The sequence below is a fragment of the Rattus norvegicus genome, chromosome 8, assembly GCF_021556685.1.
Source record: "Rattus norvegicus strain SHRSP/BbbUtx chromosome 8, alternate assembly SHRSP_T2T, whole genome shotgun sequence".
In the NCBI taxonomy this organism is placed as follows: Eukaryota; Metazoa; Chordata; class Mammalia; order Rodentia; family Muridae; genus Rattus; species Rattus norvegicus.
Window position 1 is genome coordinate 40,259,662 of NC_141541.1, and position 21,967 is coordinate 40,281,628.

The 21,967-nt window shown below is 40.8% G+C and overlaps 2 protein-coding genes across 2 annotated transcripts in view; one reads left to right on the forward strand and one right to left on the reverse strand.

Annotated features, from left to right (window-relative positions):
* Positions 1-8,593: 8,593 nt before the first annotated feature.
* LOC148004027 (prostate and testis expressed protein 4-like) lies at positions 8,594-11,365 on the reverse strand. Its single transcript, XM_087564014.1, has 3 exons — positions 11,245-11,365; positions 9,710-9,829; positions 8,594-9,384 (listed from the first exon to the last, which is right to left on the reverse strand). The coding sequence occupies exons 1-3, from the start codon at positions 11,309-11,311 to the stop codon at positions 9,263-9,265; spliced, it is 309 nt and encodes a 102-aa protein (XP_087420140.1). The 5' UTR covers positions 11,312-11,365; the 3' UTR covers positions 8,594-9,262.
* Positions 11,366-13,212: 1,847 nt separating this feature from the next.
* Positions 13,213-21,967, forward strand: part of Pate2 (prostate and testis expressed 2) — a 32,356-nt gene continuing 23,601 nt past the window's right edge. Inside the window, exon 1 of the mRNA XM_087560020.1 lies at positions 13,213-13,298. The gene's annotated coding sequence lies outside the window, so the exon portion shown is untranslated. The remainder of the gene's footprint in view (positions 13,299-21,967) is intronic.

A 21,967-nucleotide genomic window follows, 5' to 3' on the forward strand; every position in this document is an offset into this window, starting at 1 on the left:
ACTTTGTTCTGCTATTTCTGACAGTGGGTAGACTGACCTATAAGCCTGTGTGTCAGGAGTGCTGTAGACCTGTTTTCCTCTCTTTCAGTCAGTTATGGGGACAGTGTGTTCTGCTTTCGGGCGTGTAGTTTTTCCTCTCTACAGGTCTTCAGCTGTTCCTGTGGGCCTGTGTCTTGAGTTCACCAGGCAGCTTTCTTGCAGCAGAAAATTTGGTCTTACGTGTGGTCCCGAGGCTCAGGTTTGCTCGTGGGGTGCTGCCCAGGGGCTCTCTGCAGCGGCAGCAACCAGGAAGACCTGTGCCGCCCCTTCCGGGAGCTTCAGTGCACCAGGGTTCCAGATGGTCTTTGGCTTTTTCCTCTGGCGTCCGAGATGTGTGTGCAGGGAGCAGTCTCTTCTGGTTTCCCAGGCTTGTCTGCCTCTCTGAAGGTTTAGCTCTCCCTCCCACGGGATTTGGGTGCAGAGAACTGTTTATCCGGTCTGTTTCTTTCAGGATCCGGCGGTGTCTCAGGCGCAGAAGTCCTGCCGCTCCTGGGCCCTCCCCCACGGGAGCCCAGAGGCCTTATACAGTTTCCTCTTGGGCCAGGGATGTGGGCAGGGGTGAGCAGTGTTGGTGGTCTCTTCTGCTCTGCAGCCTCAGGAGTGCCCACCTGACCAGGCGGTTGGGTCTCTCTCTCACCGGGTCTGGGAGCAGAGAGCTGCTGCGGGCCGGGATCCGCGGGTGTGGGACTTCCGGTAAACACCAGGTGTCAAGACTTTAACAGGTCCTTGGTATGACCTCATGGCTGATAGGAGTGGGGAGGAGAAAGAGAGGGAGGGAGGGAGAAAGACATAAGGTGGGGGGAAAGAGGGAGAGAGAGAAAGAGGGAGAGGAAGAGAGAGGAGGGAGAGGGGAGAGAGAGAGAGAGAGAGAGAGAGAGAGAGAGAGAGAGAGAGAGAGAGAGAGAGATATTAATCAGACTATTTCATCTGTAGCAAAGTTCAGCAAGACAGTCTCCAGGTGTAGGAGATGTGTTTTCTCTTTAAGTATTTTAAGGATTATTTGCTGTTACATTAAAGATCCCAGTTAATCACCTCTGCAAAACACTTTTTTCCCCCTCAAATAAAGTACTTTTTGCAAGATACAGTAATAAATGTATACCACTCACTTTTCCATAACCTCTTCCATTTCTGAAGTTTCTGCCTGGCAGACTTAGAGTGAGAAGAGTTTCCAGCAGATGGCTCTGTGCATCTGCAGTGTAAGAGGGTGAAAAACCAGGGAGAATATCAGTGAAGATTCTGCAAACTTAGTGGCTCAACATGATTGTTTGTTAATGATTCATTAATTCCAAACCCAGCAATGACTGCGTTTCTTCACAGTGTGTCACTCTCACACTGTCTCCCTTCCTTGTTATTACATTGTGACCACCCACAAGATCTCCCCTAATCTCCACTTCAAGGCAGCTGACTAGCAGTTTTAAGTCCTACTTGTAATGTTAACTCTGCCTGTGCCACACAACAGAAGGACACATAGGTAGTTGTTATATGCCTTCTTTCCTTCTCCATGATTACCTTACTAGAAATGTATCAGGTTTATGAATTTTAAACATTTCCCAAATCCAGCATTATTGATTTAGCTGTAATTTGTTACCTTGTTTAAAATTAATTTATCATTCCACTTTGCTTTTTTGTACTTTACCTTCTCTCTGTGTACAAGTACATGCATGATGGATGAAGCAAAGAAGTGCAGGCTGACAGGAACTGGATGTAGATATCTCCTGAGAGACACAGTCAGAATACAGCAAATACATAGGGTGAATGCCAGCAGCAAACCACTGAACTGAGAACAGGAGCCCCCGTTGAAGGAATCAGAGAAAGGACTGGAAGAGCTTGAAGGGGCTTGAGAGCCCATATGAACAACAATGCCAACTAGCCAGAGCTTCCAGGGACTAAGCCACTACCCAAAGACTATACATGGACTGACCCTGGGCTCCAACCTCACAGGTAGCAATGAATAGTCTAGTAAGAGCACCAGTGGAAGGGAAGTCTTGGTCCTGCCAAGACTGAACCCCCAGTGAACGTGATTGTTGGGGGGAGGGTGGTAATGGGGGGAGGATGGGGAGGGTAAGCCCATATAGAAGGGGATGGGGAGGGGTTAGGGGGATGTTGGCCCAGAAACCGGGAAGGGGAATAACAACCGAAATGTAAATAAGAAATACTCAAGTTAATAAAGATTAAAAAAAAAAAAAAAGGGAACAAGAATACCCTTGGCAGGGAATAGGGAGGCAAAGTTTAGAACAAAGGCAGAAGGAACACCCATTCCGAGCCTGCCCCACATGTGACCCATACATATACAGCCACCAAACTAGATAAGATGGATGAAGCAAAGAAGTGCAGGCCGACAGGAACCGGATGTAGATCTCTCCTGAGAGACACAGCCAGAATACAGCAAATACAGAGGCGAATGCCAGCAGCAAACCACTGAACTGAGATCGGGACCCCCGTTGAAGGAATCAGAGAAAGGACTGAAAGAGCTTGAAGAGGCTTGAGACCCCATATGAACAATAATGCCAAGCAACAAGAGCTTCCAGGGACTAAGCCACTACCCAAAGACTATACATGGGTTGACCCTGGCTCCAACCTCACAGGTAGCAATGAGTAGCCTAGTAAGAGCACCAGTGGAAGGGGAAGCCCTTGGTCCTGCCAAGACTGAACACCTAGTGAACGTGATTGTTGGGAGGGTGGTAATGGGGCGAGGATGGGGAGGGTAAGCCCATATAGAAGGGGATGGGGAGGAGTTGGGGGATGTTGGCCCAGAAACCGGGAAGGAGAATAACAATTGAAATGTAAATAAGAAATACTCAAGTTAAAGATTAAAAAAAAACCAAGTACATGCATGTATATAAGACATATGTATGTATGTGACTATGGAGGTTGATGTTGGCTCTCCACCTTAGCTTTTGAGACAGGGTCTCTCACTGAATCTCAGGTTCTCTCATTCAGCTGAAATAGCTGGCCAGAGAGCTTCCCAGGAGCTGTCTGATTCCACCAGGGCCCTAGGATTACAATGTACTGTGATGCTTAGCTTTTACATGGGTTCTAGGGAACTGAACTAAGGTTCTCATGCTTAATCAGATACATTACCTACAGAGCCATTTCCCCAGCTTTTTTTTTTTTTTTTTTTTTACTTTTCTGTTATTTTTTTCCACACTTGATTTGATGATTTATTAAAAAACCCCAACAACTTATGAATTCTCAAGTTGTTGCCTTTTCAACCTTTCTTTTCTACTATACACAATGTAAACATCTTTCAATTTTGACTCTCATAAGTAACAGGTTTTTTAACATGTAATTTTGATTTTTTTTAAAAAGTTATTTATATAGATGTTTTGTCTGTGTGTGTTTCTGTGCACTACATGTGTGTCTGGTGCCCATGGTAGCCAGAAGAGGGTGTCAGGTCCCCTCAAACTGTACTTATAGATGGATGTGGATGCTGGGACTCAAAACACTGTTGCTCTGCAGGAGCAACAAGTGCCCTTATTAATGAGCCATCTCTCCAGCCCCAGATACTTTATAATCTCTCTTGTGGGGAGTGGAAGAAGCCCTGAATGAATGTGTGCTGTTGACAGAGCTGGCCATGTCGAAGACCTTAGCCTCAGACCTATGAGAAAATGGCAGAGCCTCCCTACCCCAGTGTAGTAGCTTGGATTAGAATGGACCTCACCCCCATAAGCTCAATAGATTTGGATACTTGGTTAACCAGGGAGTGGCACTGTTTGAAAGAACTAGGAAGTTTGACCTTGCCAAGGAATGTCACTGGAGTTGGACTTTGAGGTTTCAAAAAGCCTACTCTAAGTCCAGAATCTCTCTCTTCCTGCTCCCTTTGGATCTGCATGTAGACATCTCAGCTGTTTCTCTAGCATCATGTCTGCCTGAATGAGACTGTGCTTTTCACCATGATTACAAAGGAATCAACTTCTGAAACTCTAAGCAGGCCCCAACTAAATGCTTTTTCCCCTCCATAAGAGTTTCTGTGGTCATAGTGTATGGTGAGAATTCTGGAATTTTGGTTTCACAAACAAACAAACAAACAAACAAACAAACAAACAAACAAACACACAAATAGAAGATTGTATTTTCATTTTAGTCCCAGCTGTGGAGATATTGGGCTGCTATACAGCAGCTATGATTTGCCTCCTGCTTTAGCAGGGGCATGGTTTTGCCGGCTGCAGATTGTTTGTGAGATTGTGTGATGTTTAGAATTCTGGGAGCTTTTCAGAGGTTACATAAATGTTAGAGGCCTGATGGGATGGGGTCATTTGGTGGCTGGTCATTCAGGGAGGTTGGCTGCACTTTGTTAGTAGTTGTGATCAAAGAAGAAACAAGAATAAAGAAATTAGGGGTTGGGGATTTAGCTCAGTGGTACGGCGCTTGCCTAGGAAGTGCAAGGCCCTGGGTTTGGTCTCCAGCTCTGAAAAAAAGAAAAAAGAAAAAAAAAGAATAAAGAAATTAGGTTCAAGGATCTCTGTCACTCTTTCTCCCCTCTATCCTTCTTTCCCTCCTATCTCGTGAGTGATAGGGGGTGAGATTGGGGTTGTGGGGCAGGGTAAAGTGTGGAAAAAAGAAGAACCTACAAAGAAACTAAGACCGACTACAATGGTGTCTCTTCATAGCAATAGAACACTGCCTAAGACACCCAAGGTGAGGCTCAGAAGGACAGCAAAACCTTCCTCTGGTCCATATGTGGATGTTGACGGTCTATGTAGAAAATGTCTGACATCGCTTTCTTCCCTAGGATGTTTGCAGCCTTAAAACTGCTGCCCTTTGGAGACTGCTCTTATAAGCTTCTATAAATCTGTCTCCTTGTTCACCTGCATTTTTATTTGTTAATCTGTTCTGTCTAGTAAGGGCACTGTTGGCCCATTATAGGACAACTCACAACTACATTTAAACTGTCTCTGTCTGTACACACACACACACACACACACACACACACACACACACACACACACACACACACACACACACACACATTTTAAAGAAACTTCTATATTAATAGACCTCTAATGACTTTTTCAAAAGGCCTCTAGTGTTAGATATTCCACCCAACTAAGAAGACAGCAATAATAGACAGGAAGGAAACTGTCCATGTGAATAGGAAATACCCTACACAGACTGATATAGTCAAGACTAGGTTACTAGGGCAGGTCCTTGGGAGTAACTTGTCTCTTGACTCTTCCTGTCTCTTGATCTGCTCCTGTTTGCAATGAGATAAATAGACCTCTGTTACCATATTATTCATGGTTCCATGATGCTGTGTCTTATATGGACATCAATGAGGCCAAGGGTCTGTGGACCAAATCCTCTGAGACTGTGAGCCAAAATAAACCTTGTCACCCTTAAATTCCTATCATGCATTTTGTCACAGTAACACAGAACCTGACAGTAGACAAAGAGATTCCTAGCATGTGAGTGTTTATAATCAGATATAGAAGACATCCTCAGAGCCTCAGGGATAAAATGGTATAATAGTTATTTAAAAATAAAATTATCTTAAATGGCTTGGGCTGCTGTCACAAGAATATCAGAGCATGTGTAATATAGATAACACACATTTGTTGCTCTCAGTTCTGGAGGCTGGATAGTGCAAGATCAAGGCACAGCCAGGGTTCAAACATTCTTATGCCTAACGTGTGTGTGTGTGTGTGTGTGTGTGTGTGTGTGTGTGTGTGTGTGTAAGTAGTGCCTTCTTGCTGAATTCTGCTATGTTGGAAAGGACAAAAAGCTCCTTCTGGATTCTTCTATAAGACCACCATCCCTGCTCATGTAAACCCCACTCTTAAGACATAATCCCCTCCTCAACTATTATTGCCTACTAGGTTTCAACATATGAATTTTGACATGTTTAGACCACAGCACAAATAGACAATAGGACAAGACAGTGTATCTAGTGATACAACACAAAATCCATACAAATATTTTCCCATGCTTCATTGCTCAACTTAGGATTTTTTTCTTTACTGTTTGACAATGTCAGAAGAAGACATTTGATAGACATCCAACTTTGAATATTGAATATTGTTTCTCTGGGTGAATGACACAAACTTTAATACTGTTTTGGAGTGCTGAGCAGTAGCAGGAAATCATAGCCTCCAGCTAGCACTACACTTAGAAGGCAAATGTTGGACACTTTATAATGCACTGTGTTTCTGTTTTTGGTATAATTAAAAAGAGGCATGAACAATTCCCCCATGTCACCATTACATGCTGGGCCCTGGTACTCTCAGACCCAGGCAGCCACTCCCTGGTGTTAGTTCTGGCACCATAGGGCCATATAGAACTAACCTTAATTTATCTCAGTGATGGCTTCAGTGAGGCACCATGACACGTTAGCCTAGCTATCTTCTGGCCCCAGAGGTCTTTCGACTCCCATTGCTAGTCACCCTGGCCAGCTCTGGCCAGTCAGGAACTCTGGTCCCAGCTACCTGATAATATCAAGACTCAACAAACTGTAACCCAACAACCAGATTTATATGTTAAATGCTCAATGTACAATACATCTACACAATAAACTTACAACCAATTGATAAGAATATAAACCGCCCACCTAGATAAGATAAATTTGTCTACAGAAATCCATCCCAGCTGCCTTGGCAATTCAGGACCATCCTTCTCAGTCTCCATTTTGATTCCCCCCCTTCTTCTTCTCTCTCTCTCTACAAAAACTTTGTCCCTGCCTTATTCTTTTACTGTCCAATCATGGCCTTGATCTAACTTGTGCCAGCCCTCACCTGGATAATGACGTCAACCTACATTTCTGAGATGTCTTAGTTTGGTTCTACTGCTGTGAAAAGACATCACAACCACAGCAACTCTTATAAAGTTAATTTATATATTTAATCGAGGCTGGCCATTCAGAGGTCAGTCCATTGTCATCATAATGGGGAGCATGTCAGTTTGCAGGCAGACATGGTATTGGAGGAGCTGGGAGTTCTGCATATTGATCTGAAGGACCTCAAAGTCCTTGCTCACAGTGACAAACTTTCTCCAACATGGCCACACCTACTCTCACAAGGTCACTCCTCCTAATGGTGCCACTTCCCATGGGCCAAGCATATTTAAACTACCACATGAGCTATTCTGCTCATCAGGCTAGGCATAGTAAGTTCATTTTTAGCTGCATGATATTTCCAGTTTGCAGTAGTAGGTCTGTTGGGAGTGTTTCCTACTATAATTTGAAGAACAGTTTATTTTGTATTTGTGCATGTATTTGTACAAAATAAACTTCTATGATCTCCTAAGTGATAAAAATAGCAGGAATACTTTCGGTTACAGTATTTGGCCTTTTGTTCTCAATTCCTGAAACATTTCTATGTCTTTCACTATTCATGACAGACTTCAGTCACACCCTGAGTTTGGGGAATTACTTGGAAAACTGTAGAATCGGGATTGGTCATGAGGGAACCAACTAATATATGATTGAGATTTAGAACCTTCAGCCTTCTTCCTCCATTTCCAATCTCTGGGAAGATAGGAGAGGGACTAGATAATGAATTAATCATCAGTTGATGACTTATTTAAAATCATCCTTGTCTTATGAATCTTCCATTAAAATCCCTAACAAAAAAGTGCTACTTTGGGTGTTACTGAGCTGGTGAATAAGAATGCACTTGTGACCTGGCTTCTTTCACACACGGTAGGAATAGAAGCTGACAATTCATGTCAGAGTGAAATTGTAGGATACTCTACCAGTGTCCAGTGGAGATGTGGAGAATTCATTTACTCATACCTTTGGAACAGAAATTTTGTGTGAGAGAGATTAGTAGATAGCAGTGCATTTTTCTTTTTCAACATATTATAAAATAATATCTCAAAGTGATACATTCTTTTATAGCAAAACATATCAGATAAGTTTACTCTATGGAGAAAAATAATAACGGATATTTTTATTTAATAGCATATTGTGAGTGACTTCCCATAATAAACTAGGGACTTGAATATGCAAACACAACCATTGCAAAAATCAAACCAAAACTATGCATAGAAACTAACACTCAGGAGAGCTAGAAAGGTGCAGTCAGTATATGAACTGGTGAGAACCTGTGGATTCACTTCTTAGAATACATACTTGATTGCTTTAGAAAGTGGTAGGGTCAGGCTGACCTCAGTGGGAGAAGATGTGCTTAATCCGAGAGAGCCTTTAGGTCCTAGGGAAGGGGGAGGCCTGGTAAGTGTGTGGGAACACTCTCTCTGAGGCAAGGGGGAGGAGTAATAGGATGGGGAACTGTGGGAGGGGAACAGGGTGTGTTTGTCAATGACTGGAATGTAAATAAATAATATAATTTCAATAAAATCTATATAAAAAAAGAAAGCCATAGGGACTACTAGCTTCAAAGTCATATCTGCAGGGTTGCCTGCAGCACCCAGGTGGAACTTTCACCCACTAACCTTTCATTCACTCACAGCACTTAACTACACATTGCTTTCATTTTGCAGGACACCCTAAGTTTACCCTCCTCCCCTACCCCCATTGGGGGTTAGGATTACCAACACTTTCATTTCCTATACACTTATTGGAATTTCCCATCACTGGTAGGACAAATGACTACAAACATAGTTGCTTAAAACAACACGCATTTATTCAATTTGTAGAACTCTGAAGTAAAAAATAAATCTGGTGAGGATAAAAATCAAGTTGCAGCGTGGTGGGTTTCTGGAGGCATTGAGAAAAATTAATTTCATTGCCCTTCTCAGCTTCTAGTGGCCTTTTATATCTCTTGGCTCCTGGCTGTTTGATTCCCCTTCAAGGGATATCACTCCAATTCTGAATCACCATTACACAATCATTTCCTCTTCTATAGTTAATTCACACAACCCCCTCCCCCCACATTTTATAAGGACATTTGTACTTAGGACTAAGACCCTTCCTGACAATCCAAACACAACCTTTCATCTAGAGATTATTCCCTTCTCCAATGTCTCTTTTGCCACTTACAGCAGCATTCATAGATTCTAGAGATTAAAATAAAAGTTCTTGGGACACTATTACAGGGCTTAGACGTTGAAAATTGGAAGAGTAAAATAACATGGTAAGCATGGGATTGTTTTTTCTTTTGCAGTGGTCCAATGGTGTGGTCGTTAGAAATGAGGACACAGCCTTTGTTGCTGCTGTCTCAGTGATCTCAGGTCGGTGTGGAAACAGAGTAGGAAGCAAGTTCCTCATCTCGGTTCATTTGTTAAGTTTGGATCTTGAACCGAAGATGATCTTCAAGAGATTCTTCTCCATCTAGAAACTATTACACAAGTTTTTGGAACAGCACATTACGTAAATCATGAAGTCTCCATTGTAATGCGGTTTTTCCTCGCAATGACCCAAGCACATTTGCTTTGAGAGTACATGCCGTTGTCCTAAAAATAGAGAAGCCTGTTATACATGTTGGAGGAATTTTATCACAATACAACTTTCTAAAAGTCACCACCAAGAGGAAAACCCCTTCGCACACTAAATTCCCTTCCTCGTCTTCTCAGGAGGCCACACTCCCATATTGACTCTGACTCTGGATGCCAAGCCTCTTACTGGTAAATTTGAAAGTACTCTTTCCCTCCCTTCTCAAATTTATTCACTGTCTTACCACTTATCAGGGGTAGACAATGTTACGTTCTTTAAGCCAGGCACTAGCAGGAGGAATAGTAGTTTGAAGGCATTTTCGGAGTCTGTATCGGCCCCACTTACCGTGATAGATTGATATGGTTGAACACGATCCACCTTCCGGTGCAGTGCATTGGCCAGTTCCGTTTTTACATTCTGAATTTTCTGAGCGATTACAGGTATTACAGATGAGATTTGTATTTGCTGGATAAGGAAAGAGTAGGATTTTTAGGATGAACTGTGGGGCTATGGGACAGTTGATTACAATGTCAAAGAGAGGCTCAGTGTTACGCATAGACTGTGCTGTCTGCTTACTTCATCAGCTGGTATTCAACCTAGCTCTGTGAATTAAGCTAGAGGATGGGTGAAAATAATAATGACGCTATTCATACTACCTAGTTAGTACCTACTTATATTTGAAGATGAAATAAAAACATATATATATGTATATATATATATAATGTATAAGACAATTCTTATCTCTCTATAACCAGATCACTCTATCATGTTATTCAGTTTGTGAATGTTGACTTAATATGTATTTCTCTTGCTATATAAAGAATGAGATTGAGCACATTTTTGTATATTTAATACCTACTTGTATTTACTCTATGGTGAAATTTTGATTTCTTTAGCTTATTTTTCTGTTAGATTATTAGTGTACTTAAATTTTACTGGAAGTCATTATAGAGTAGGAACATTAGCCAGTTGTTCATGACATGAATTGACTTTTTTGCTTTTTGCTATGAAGAATTAAAATTTTTTTCTTATATTTTTATTTTTTGAGATTATAACACAATTACATCATTTCTGTCTTCCCTTTCTTCCCTTCAAACCTCCTATATGGCCCCCCTTGGTCTCTTTCAAATTTATGTGCTCTTTTTTTTTTTTAGAACTCCAGCTTTTTGAGGTATAGTTAGAAACATCTTTTTCTAATAGGTGAAGAACCCTACATTTTCAATAATGCTTTATGACTTAATATTTCTTAGTATCAAAGTGGTCAAAATAGAAATGACATTGTACTTCAAGTCCATTTAACAAGTAGAAAGGGTAGGAACTAGCCATTAATTTTCATTTAGTATGAGGGAGAGTTATATGTCAAGGCTGACTTTCAAGGGAGGTGTGCATCCACTGATATAAGACAGAGGCAAAGAAGAGAGATCTCCCTGGGGAGTGAAGCTGGGTATTTTCAGCTACAAGTTATAATTGGAGCCTTGGAAATGACAGGGAATCTGTGAGTAGTATTAAGCTTTGAAGAGCTTGCCTGAGTGTAATCAGCTAAATAAAGATCCCTGCAAAATACATGGAGAAGAAGTGACCAGAGAAAAGAAGGGGAGGGGAGTATTGTGTAGAATGCAGCATAACAGTGTTTCAAGAAAAAAGGAAATTAAATGGAAACCTATAAATAAAAACTTAAGAAGCTGAAGGTCTAAAAATTGCTGTCCTATTTCTCTGCAGTTACTGTTTTCTTTTTGATTAGAATACTGCATGTGATCCCTCTAGTGCCCAGAACCTCAGTCTTTGGATTTGAGCTGCAATGCCCGAGTGAGACTGGAGGACCGTGGTTTAGAGGCTGGCATCCCTAAGGCCTCTCTTCACCCCCCTTTGTAGACACTTACCCTCTGTGAAGCAGAGAAAAGATAAAGCCACGATGAGCAGTATGCTGATTTTTGTCATGGAATTCATGTTGGATGTTAGAAGGTGGCTTGAGGTAAAGGGTGGGCACTTGCCCTCTTTATAAAGCGGGAGAACAGGAAGGAATCTCCAATATAGGCCTAAGGAGGAAGTGCCCTTTTCTTTTTCAACAAACCAGATGCATGATACTGTGGGAAGTACAGACTGTCCAGCTATCTAGCTACAACCGAGTCAGAGAGCTTCCATGCCCTTATCGCTTCTTCCTTGTGTACAAGTTTTCTGGTCCTTCAGGAACCTCTTTCTCTATACTAAGTGGGAAATGTCTGCTCACCCTAGGATTCAGAAATGGGAAATGTGACTCTGCACTGAAAGGCTTCCAGAGAAGGAACAGGTAACACAAAGGTTTCCTGCACAGCTCATTCCAATGCTGGGGAAATCTCCAGTCTGAGTCATAGGAAAGGAGGAACCCTAAGCTACATGCAACTCCCCAGGCTCCTGACTTCCACCTCCTCCTTAGGAAGTTTTACCCCTTATCATGCTAGAAGTCTGGGATATCTGGAGTTCCCAGAAAATCTTAGAGTTGAGGAGTTCAAAGGGTAAAGGAAGAAATGAGGGTGCTTTTTCAGAGACATTTCCAGCGAGCTCCTTCTTGGGATCTGAGCAGTTTCTGGGTATTTCCTGTCCTTTCTGGGATTGAAGTTAGGACCATGTTCCTACCACACTCAGCCTTGTCTCACATAGCATCCGGCTGTTTACTCTAGGGAATTGAAATAGGCTGTTCCCAACCTCTCCCTGAGCCATTCAGCTCCAATCTAGAGCAAACTTCTAGAAGAAAATTTCATGCTTGTTACCCTTGTGGCCACCCCGATTTCTCAGGTAGATTTACTTCCTTCCTTATACTGCCATCTCTGGTGGGGTGCACTCTCTCTCCCCCATTTTAGTTGGTACCAGGTCTCCTCATCTTTCCTTTGTTGCTGATCATGTCCTCTGTAGATTTGGCGAGTGTCATATTCTAAGACCTTGATAGGGCTTTCCCTTTCCTTCTCCACCACTTTTCACATATCAGATGCTAAAAAAGCCCTCTGGGAAGTGTGCATAATATTTATCATTTCTTCAAAGGAAAGAATAAGCTCAGAAAGGTTCAGCAATGTTCCCAGAGTCACACTGGTGCTAGCAAGTTGTGAGGGTTTTGAAACCATGGTTGTGTGCCACGAAGTTACATTAGAGTCATTTATAAATTATACATTTATTTGTATTAGTGGGGTTTTGCTGTGTTTCTGAACTCTTGAGAAAAATATTAATTTTTAATTAAGTTCCTGGAACTGCATTACAGTGAACAAGAAATTCATATATATATATATATATATATATATATATATATATATATACATATATATGTTGTATTTGTTTCATATTGCCATGGCAAAAATAAACTAAATAATAGCTTTGGTGCCCTGAATTACTCCCTTAAAGTTTTAGAGGACAGACATTTTACTGGGCTACAAGGAGGATGTCAGTAATGGGCTGGTTCCTTCTGGAGACACTAAAGAAGAAAGCATATTTTCTTGACTTTTTTGTTCAGCTTACAATGGCTTCCAACATCCCTTAGCTTTGTGTCCCATTTCTCCATCTTCAAAGCATATAGCTTCAAAATCTTCATTCATCATTATATCACATTCTATAGTCCCCTGCCCAATGTTGGTAATCAAATATAGGGCTTTGCATATGCTAGGCAAGTGTCCTACCTTTGAATTGTGTCCTCAGTTCTCTATGTCTCTTTTATAAGGTTATTTGTGATTGTATTTAGGGACCCAACCACCTGAAACATGATAATCTTTCATCTGATGATCCTTAACAGAATTGGATATTAAAAGCCCTTTTGAGCATATGCAGAAGCATGCTGGTGATTCTGGGTTTGATAAGTATGAACCTGTGAGTGAACTAGAAAGCAGTGTTACTTCACAGACTTTTCTCCAGATTCTTGCTTTGAGTTCTGGTCCTGACTTTCTTCAATGACGATGGATAGTGACTTGAAAGTGTAAGTGAAATAAACTCTTTTTTCCCCCTCCTAAGTTGCTTTTAGTAATCCTGAAAGTGCTTTGTCATGGCAACAGAAGGAAACAAAAACACCATCTGAAGTTTTCCGGCAGACTTTTGGGGATTTTTAATGTATACATATCATCTGCAAAGAGAGATAGTTTGATTTCTTTCCTTGTTCACAGCCTTACAATTTTCTTCTCTTGCCTTATTGCCCCACCTAGTGTTGTGGGCACAATATTAAAAAGGAGTGGAAATAGTAGATATCTCTCTGCTGTTCCTAATAATCAGTGTGATGCTTTAAGCTCTTCTCCATTTAGGATAATGTCATCTGTGGGTATCTTTTATTATGTTAAAGTATATTCCTGCTAGCCCTACATTCTCTAGGACTTTTATCATGAAAATGTTGGTGTTGTATTTTGTCAAAGGCCTTTTCTGTATCTATTGAGATGATCATATGATGTTTTTCTTTAAGTTCACTTATGTGGTCTATTATATTTACCCATTTGTATATGTTGAACCATTCCTGAATTTCACAGGTAAAGTCAACTTAGTCATAGTGGATAATCTTTTTACATAGATCTGTATTCTGTTTTCAAGTATTTCATTGAGGATTTTTAAAACCCATGTTTATCAGGACTATGGCCTGTAGTACTCTTTTGTTGTTGCAGTTACATGGTTTTTGAAGAAGAGTGATCCTGGCTTTGTAGAAGGACTTTTGGGAGTGCTCCTTCCATTTCTATATGTTTCGAATTGTTATGGAGGATTGGCTTTAGTTCTTTGAAAGTCTGGTAGAATGCCCTTTGTTACTGTTTGGGTTTTCTCCTGGGTCTGTCTTGGTTGTTGATTTCCTTTTGATTTAATTTTGCTGGTTTGGCAGAAACTACAGATTCATCCATTCCTTTTGAGTTTCCAGCTTAACGTGGCATAGGTTTCTAAAATATCTGCTTATAATATTCTGAACTGCTTTCGTATGTGTTGGAATGATTCTGTTACACTTTTGATTCTGTTAACTTGGCTTCTCTCTTTCTTTTGGTTAGCTGGGCTAAGGCTCTATCAATATTGTTTATCTTCTCAAAGAACCAGATTTTAAGCTCATTGATTCTTTATATTGTTACCTTTGTTTTTATTTCACTTATTAATGCTTTATTTTTTATTTCTTGCTGTGAACTAGGTTTAGGTTTGATCTGTTCTTGTTTTCCCAAATTGTCTTTAAGTCATTTATTTTTTCCTTCTGATTTTCTAAGTAGACACTTAGAGCTTTAAATTTCCCCCACAGGATGCTTTCCATGTGCCTCAGAGGTTTGCCCTATTGTGTTTGTTTTCATTTACATTCAGGAGAATTTTCACTTTTCCTTTGACCCATTCATCATTCAATAATGAGTTGTCTAATCTCCTAGAATCTGAGTAGTTACTAGCGATATGTTTGCTCTCAATTTCAAGTTTTATTGCACAGTGGTCAGATAGGAGACATGAAATCATTTGTATATTATTTTTTAATTTTTACAAATTTATTTTTGTGTGTGTTCCAGGATATAGTCTATTTTAGAGAAGCTTCTGTGTTCTGCTGTGTAGAACGTGTATTCAATAGTGTTTATGTGGCACAGCCCCTAATATCTATGAAGTACATCCTGATGTATGACCTTTGATAATTTTTTGTTCAGATGATCTATTGGAGAAATGGAATATTGGAATGACCTACTATTTTTTTTTGGAACATTATTCAATTTATTTCAATTCTGTTTAGTAATTACAATGGCTGACATAGATTACTGGATATTTTCATTAAAATATGAATAAAATTAAAGATTAAAGAAACAAATCCACCCACCGGTGACTCATGCAGCACATACAATTTAGCAGATATCTTTTTGGTGGTTTGCTTGTTTGAAGCGCTTGTTTGTAGAACAGTAAATAACATTGAGAAGTGGGTAAGTAGGTGACTGCAACAAATGAGATAGTTTTCACGATACACCAAGCGTGCACGGAGACCCGAGAAACCACCAAAATGGGCAAACTCACATCTTCAAACTGAAGTAGAGTTGTTGAACTTCCTCTGTGAATAGCTCTCAGGGAAAATGAACATACCTATACTTACAATGGTCGTGTGTTCCCTGACCCTGCTTGGCTACATTTTACCTTAAGTTCACATCAAGCAATCACTGAAGCAATTATGGTCACTTGCCCTGGGGCTGCCATAGCCACTAGCTGATACCCGATTGTCATTTGGTAATTGTAGTGACACTTTGCAGCAACTCCCCAGCTTCAGTTAAACATTGGGTGTTTCTTATTTACATTTCTTTTTCCTTTTCTTTTTTTCTTTATTAACTTGAGTATTTCTTATTTACATTTCGATTGTTATTCCCTTTCCTGGTTTCCGGGCCAACATCCACCAGCCCCTCCCCCTTCCCTTCTAGGTGGGTGTTCCCATCCTCCCCCCATTGCCGCCCTCCCCCCAACAATCACATTCACTGGGAGTTCAGTCTTAGCAGGACCAAAGGCTTCCCCTTCCACTGGTGATCTTACTAGGCTATTCATTGCTACCTATGAGGTCAGAGTCCAGGGTCAGTCCATGTATAGTCTTTAGGTAGTGGCTTAGTCCCTGGAAGCTCTGGTTGCTTGGCATTGTTGTACCTATGGGGTCTCGAACCCCTTCAAGCTCTTCCAGTTCTTTCTCTGATTCCTTCAACGGGGGTCCTATTCTCAGTTCAGTGGTTTGCTGCTGGCATACGCCTCTGTGTTTGCTGTATTCTGGCTGTGTCTCTCGGGAGAGATCTACATCCGGCTCCTGTCGGCCTGCACTTCTTTGCTTCATCCATCTTGTCTAATTGGATGACTGTATATGCATGGGCCATATGTGGGGCAGGCTCTGAATGGGTGTTCCTTCTGTGTCTGTTTTAATCTTTGCCTCTCTATTCCCTGCCAAGGGTATTCTTGTTCCCCTTTTAAAGAAGGAGTGAAGCATTCACATTTTGATCATCCGTCTTGAGTTTCATTTGTTCTAGGCATCTAGGGTAATTCAAGCATTTGGGCTAATAGCCACTTATCAATGAGTGCATACCATGTATGTCTTTCTGTGATTGGGTTACCTCACTCAGGATGATATTTTCCAGTTCTGACCATTTGCCTACGAATTTCATAAAGTCATTGTTTTTGATAGCTGAGTAACATTCCATTGTGTAGATGTACCACATTTTCTGTATCAATTCCTCTGTTGAAGGGCATCTGGGTTCTTTCCAGCTTCTGGCTGTTATAAATGAAGCTGCGATGAACATAGTGGAGCACGTGTCTTTTTTATATGTTGGGGCATCTTTTGGGTATATGCCCAAGAGAGGTATAGCTGGATCCTCAGGCAGTTCAATGTCCAATTTTCTGAGGAACCTCCAGACTGATTTCCAGAATGGTTGTACCAGTCTGCAACCCCACCAACAATGGAGGAGTGTTCCTCTTTCTCCGCATCCTCACCAGCATCTGTTGTCACCTGAGTTTTTGATCTTAGCCATTCTCACTGGTGTGAGGTGAAATCTCAGGGTTGTTTTGATTTGCATTTCCCTTATGACTAAACATGTTAACATTTCTTTAGGTGTTTCTCAGCCATTCGGCATTCCTCAGCTGTGAATTCTTTGTTTAGCTCTGAACCCCATTTTTTAATAGGGTTATTTGTCTCCCTGCGGTCTAACTTCTTGAGTTCTTTGTATATTTTGGATATAAGGCCTCTATCTGTTGTAGGATTGGTAAAGATCTTTTCCCAATCTGTTGGTTGCCGTTTTGTCCTAACCACAGTGTCCTTTGCCTTACAGAAGCTTTGCAGTTTTATGAGATCCCATTTGTCGATTCTTGATCTTAGAGCATAAACCATTGGTGTTTTGTTCAGGAAATTTTTTCCAGTGCCCATGTGTTCCAGATGCTTCCCTAGTTTTTCTTCTATTAGTTTGAGTGTATCTGGTTTGATGTGGAGGTCCTTGATCCACTTGGAATTAAACTTTGTACAGGGTGATAAGCATGGATCGATCTGCATTCTTCTACATGTTGACCTCCAGTTGAACCAGCACCATTTGCTGAAAATGCTATCTTTTTTCCATTTGATGGTTTTGGCTCCTTTGTCAAAAATCAAGTGCCCATAGGTGTGTGGGTTCATGTCTGGGTCTTCAATTCTGTTCCATTGGTCTATCTGTCTGTCTCTGTACCAATACCATGCAGTTTTTATCACTATTGCTCTGTAATACTGCTTGAGTTCAGGGATAGTGATTCCCCCTGAAGTCCTTTTATTGTTGAGGATAGTTTTAGCTATCCTGGGTTTTTTGTTATTGCAGATGAATTTGCAAATTGTTCTGTCTAACTCTTTGAAGAATTGGATTGGTATTTTGATGGGGATTGCATTGAACCTGTATATCACTTTTGGTAAAATGGCCATTTTTACTATATTAATCCTGCCAATCCATGAGCATGGGAGATCTTTCCATCTTCTGAGGACTTCTTCAATTTCTTTCTTCAGAGTCTTGGAGTTCTTATTGTACAAATCTTTTACTTGCTTGGTTGAAGTCACACCGAGGTACTTTATATTATTTGGTCTATTATGAAGGGCGTCGTTTCCCTAATTTCTTTCTCAGCTTGTTTTTCTTTTGTGTAGAGGAAGGCTACTGATTTATTTGAGTTAATTTTATACCCAGCCACTTTGCTGAAGTTGTTTATCAGCTTTAGTAGTTCTCTGGTGGAACTTTTGGGATCACTTAAATATACTATCATATCATCTGCAAATAGTGATATTTTGACTTCTTCTTTTCCGCTCTGTATCCCCTTGACCTCCTTTTGTTGTCTGATTGCTCTGGCTAGAACTTCAAGAACTGTATTGAATAAGTAGCGAGAGAGTGGGCAGCCTTGTCTAGTCCCTGATTTTAGTGGGATTGCTTCAAGTTTCTCTCCATTTAGTTTAATGTTAGCAACTGTTTTGCTGTATATGGCTTTTACTATGTTTAGGTATGGGCCTTGAATTCCTATTCTTTCCAGGACTTTTATCATGAAGGGGTGCTGAATTTTGTCAAATGCTTTCTCAGCATCTAATGAAATGATCATGTGGTTTTGTTCTTTCAGTTTGTTTATATAATGGATCACGTTGATGGTTTTCCGTATATTAAACCATCCCTGCATGCCTGGGATGAAGCCTACTTTATCATGGTGGATGATTGTTTTGATGTGCTCTTGGATTCGGTTTGCCAGAATTTTTATTGAGTATTTTTGCGTCGATATTCATAAGGGAAATTGGTCTGAAGTTCTCTTTCTTTGTTGGGTCTTTGTGTGGTTTAGGTATAAGAGTAATTGTGGCTTCGTAGAAGGAATTCGGTAGTGATCCATCTGTTTCAATTTTGTGGAATAGTTTGGATAATATTGGTATGAGGTCTTCTATGAAGGTCTGATAGAATTCTGCACTAAACCAGTCTGGACCTGGGCTCTTTTTGGTTGGGAGACCTTTAATGACTGCTTCTATCTCCTTAGGAGTTATGGGGTTGTTTAACTGGTTTATTTGTTCCTGATTTAACTTCAGTACCTGGTATCTGTCTAGGACATTGTCCATTTCCTGCAGATTTTCAAGTTTTGTTGAATATAGGCTTTTGTAGTAAGATCTGATGATGTTTTGAATTTCCTCTGAATCTGTAGTTATGTCTCCCTTTTCATTTCTGATTTTGTTAATTTGGACGCACTCTCTGTGTTCTCTCGTTAGTCTGGCTAAGGGTTTATCTATCTTGTTGATTTTCTCAAAGAACCAACTTTTGGTTCTGTTGATTCTTTCTATGGTCCTTTTTGTTTCTACTTGGTTGATTTCAGCTCTGAGTTTGATTATTTCCTGCCTTCTACTCCTCCTGGGTGTATTTGCTTCTTTTTGTTCTAGAGATTTTAGGTGTGCTGTCAAGCTGCTGACATACGCTCTTTCCTGTTTCTTTCTGCAGGCACTCAGAGCTATGAGTTTTCCTCTTAGCACAGCTTTCATTGTGTCCCATAAGTTTGGGTATGTTGTACCTTCATTTTCATTAAATTCTAAGAAGTCTTTAATTTCTTTCTTTATTTCTTCCTTGACCAGGTTATCATTGAGTAGAGCATTGTTCAATTTCCACGTATATGTGGGCATTCTTCCCTTATTGTTTTTGAAGACCAGTTTTAGGCCGTGGTGGTCTGATAGCACGCATGGGATTATTTCTATCTTTCTGTACCTGTTGAGGCCCGTTTTTTGACCAATTATATGGTCAATTTTGGAGAAAGTACCATGAGGAGCTGAGAAGAAGGTATATCCTTTTCCTTCAGGGTAGAATGTTCTATAAATATCAGTTAAGTCCATTTGACTCATGACTTCTCTTAGTCTGTCTACGTCTCTGTTTAATTTCTATTTCCATGATCTGTCCATTGATGAGAGTGGGGTGTTGAAATTTCCTACTATTATTGTGTGAGGTGCAATGTGTGTTTTGAGCTTTAGTAAGGTTTCTTTTATGTATGTAGGTGCCCTTGTATTTGGGGCATAGATATTTAGTATTGAGAGTTCATCTTGGTAGATTTTTCCTTTGATGAATATGAAGTGTCCTTCCTTATCTTTTTTGATGAATTTTAGTTGAAATTTGTTTTTATTTGATATTAGAATGGCTACTCCAGCTTGCTTCTTCTGACCATTTGCTTGGAAAATTGTTTTCCAGCCTTTCACTCTGAGGTAGTGTCTGTCTTTGTCTCTGAGGTGTGTTTCCTGTAGGCAGCAGAATGCAGGGTCCTCGTTGCGTATCCAGTTTGTTAATCTATGTCTTTTCACTGGGGAGTTGAGGCCATTGATGTTGAGAGATATTAAGGAATAGTGATTATTGCTTCCTGTTATATTCATATTTGGATGTGAGGTTATGTTTGTGTGCTTTTCTTCTCTTTGTTTTGTTGCCAAGACGATTAGTTTCTTGCTTCTTCTAGGGTATAGCTTTCCTCCTTATGTTGGGCTTTACCATTTATTATCCTTTGTAGTGCTGGATTTGTAGAAAGATATTGTGTAAATTTGGTTTTGTCATGGAATATCTTGGTTTCTCCATCTATGTTAATTGAGAGTTTTGCAGGATACAGTAACCTGGGCTGGCATTTGTGTTCTCTTAGGGTCTGTATGACATCAGTCCAGGATCTTCTGGCTTCCATAGTTTCTGGTGAAAAGTTTGGTGTAATTCTGATAGGTCTGCCTTTATATGTTACTTGACCTTTTTCCCTTACTGCTTTTAATATTCTTTCTTTATATTGTGCGTTTGGTGTTTTGACTATTATGTGACGGGAGGTGTTTCTTTTCTGGTCCAATCTATTTGGAGTTCTGTACGCTTCTTGTGTGCCTATAAGTATCTCTTTTTTTAGGTTAGGGAAGTTTTCTTGTATGATTTTGTTGAAGATATTTACTGGTCCTTTGAGCTGGGAGTCTTCACTCTCTTCTATACCTATTATCCTTAGGTTTGATCTTCTCATTGAGTCCTGGATTTCCTGTATGTTTTGGACCAGTAGCTTTTTCCGCTTTACATTATCTTTGACAGTTGAGTCAATGATTTCTATGGAATCTTCTGCTCCTGAGATTCTCTCTTCCATCTCTTGTATTCTGTTGGTGAAGGTCGTATCTACAGCTCCTTGTCTCTTCTTTTGGTTTTCTATATCCAGAGTTGTTTCCATGTGTTCTTTCTTGATTGCTTCTATTTCCATTTTTAATTCCTTCAAGTGTTTGATTGTGTTTTCCTGGAATTCTTTCAGGGATTTTTGTGACTCCTCTCTATGGGCTTCTACTTGTTTATTTATGATTTCCTGGAATTCTTGCAGGGATTTTTGTGACTCCTCTCTATGGGCTTCTACTTGTTTATTTATGATTTCCTGGAATTCTTTCAGGGATTTTTGCGATTCCTCTCTGTAGGCTTCTATTTGTTCTCTAAGGGAGTTCTTCACGTCTTTCTTGAAGTCCTCCAGCATCCTGATCAAATATGATTTTGAAACTAGATCTTGCTTTTCTGGTGTGTTTGGATATTCTGTGTTTGCTTTGGTGGGAGAATTGGGCTCCGATGATGCCATGTAGTCTTGGTTTCTGTTGCTTGGGTTCCTGTGCTTGCTTCTCGCCATCAGATTATCTCTAGTGTTACTTTGTTCTGCTATTTCTGACAGTGGCTAGACTGTCCTATAAGCATGTGTGTCAGGAGTGCTGTAGACCTGTTTTCCTGTTTTCTTTCAGCCAGATATAGGGACAGAGTGTTCTGCTGTCGGGCGTGTTTTTTTTCCTATCCACAGGCCTTCAGCTGTTCCTGTGGGCCTGTGTCTGGTGTTCACCAGGCAGGTCACTTGCAGCAGAAAAGTTGGTCTTACCTGTGGTCCCGAGGCTCAAGTTTGCTCGTGGGGTGCTGCCTACGAGCTCTGCGCGGCGGCAGCAACCAGGAAGATCTGTGCCACCTTTTCCGGGAGTCTCCGTGCACCAAGGTTCCAGATGGCGTTTGGTGTTTTCCTCTGGCGTCAGAGATGTGTGTAGAGTGCAGTCTCTTCTGGTTTCCCAGGCGTGTCTGCCTCTCTGTAGGTTTAGCTCTCCCTCCCACGGGATTTGGGTGCAGAGAACTGTTTATCTGGTCTGTTCCTTCAGGTTCCGGTGGTGTCTCAGGCGGAGGGGTCCTGCCGCTCCTGGGCCCTCCCCCAGAG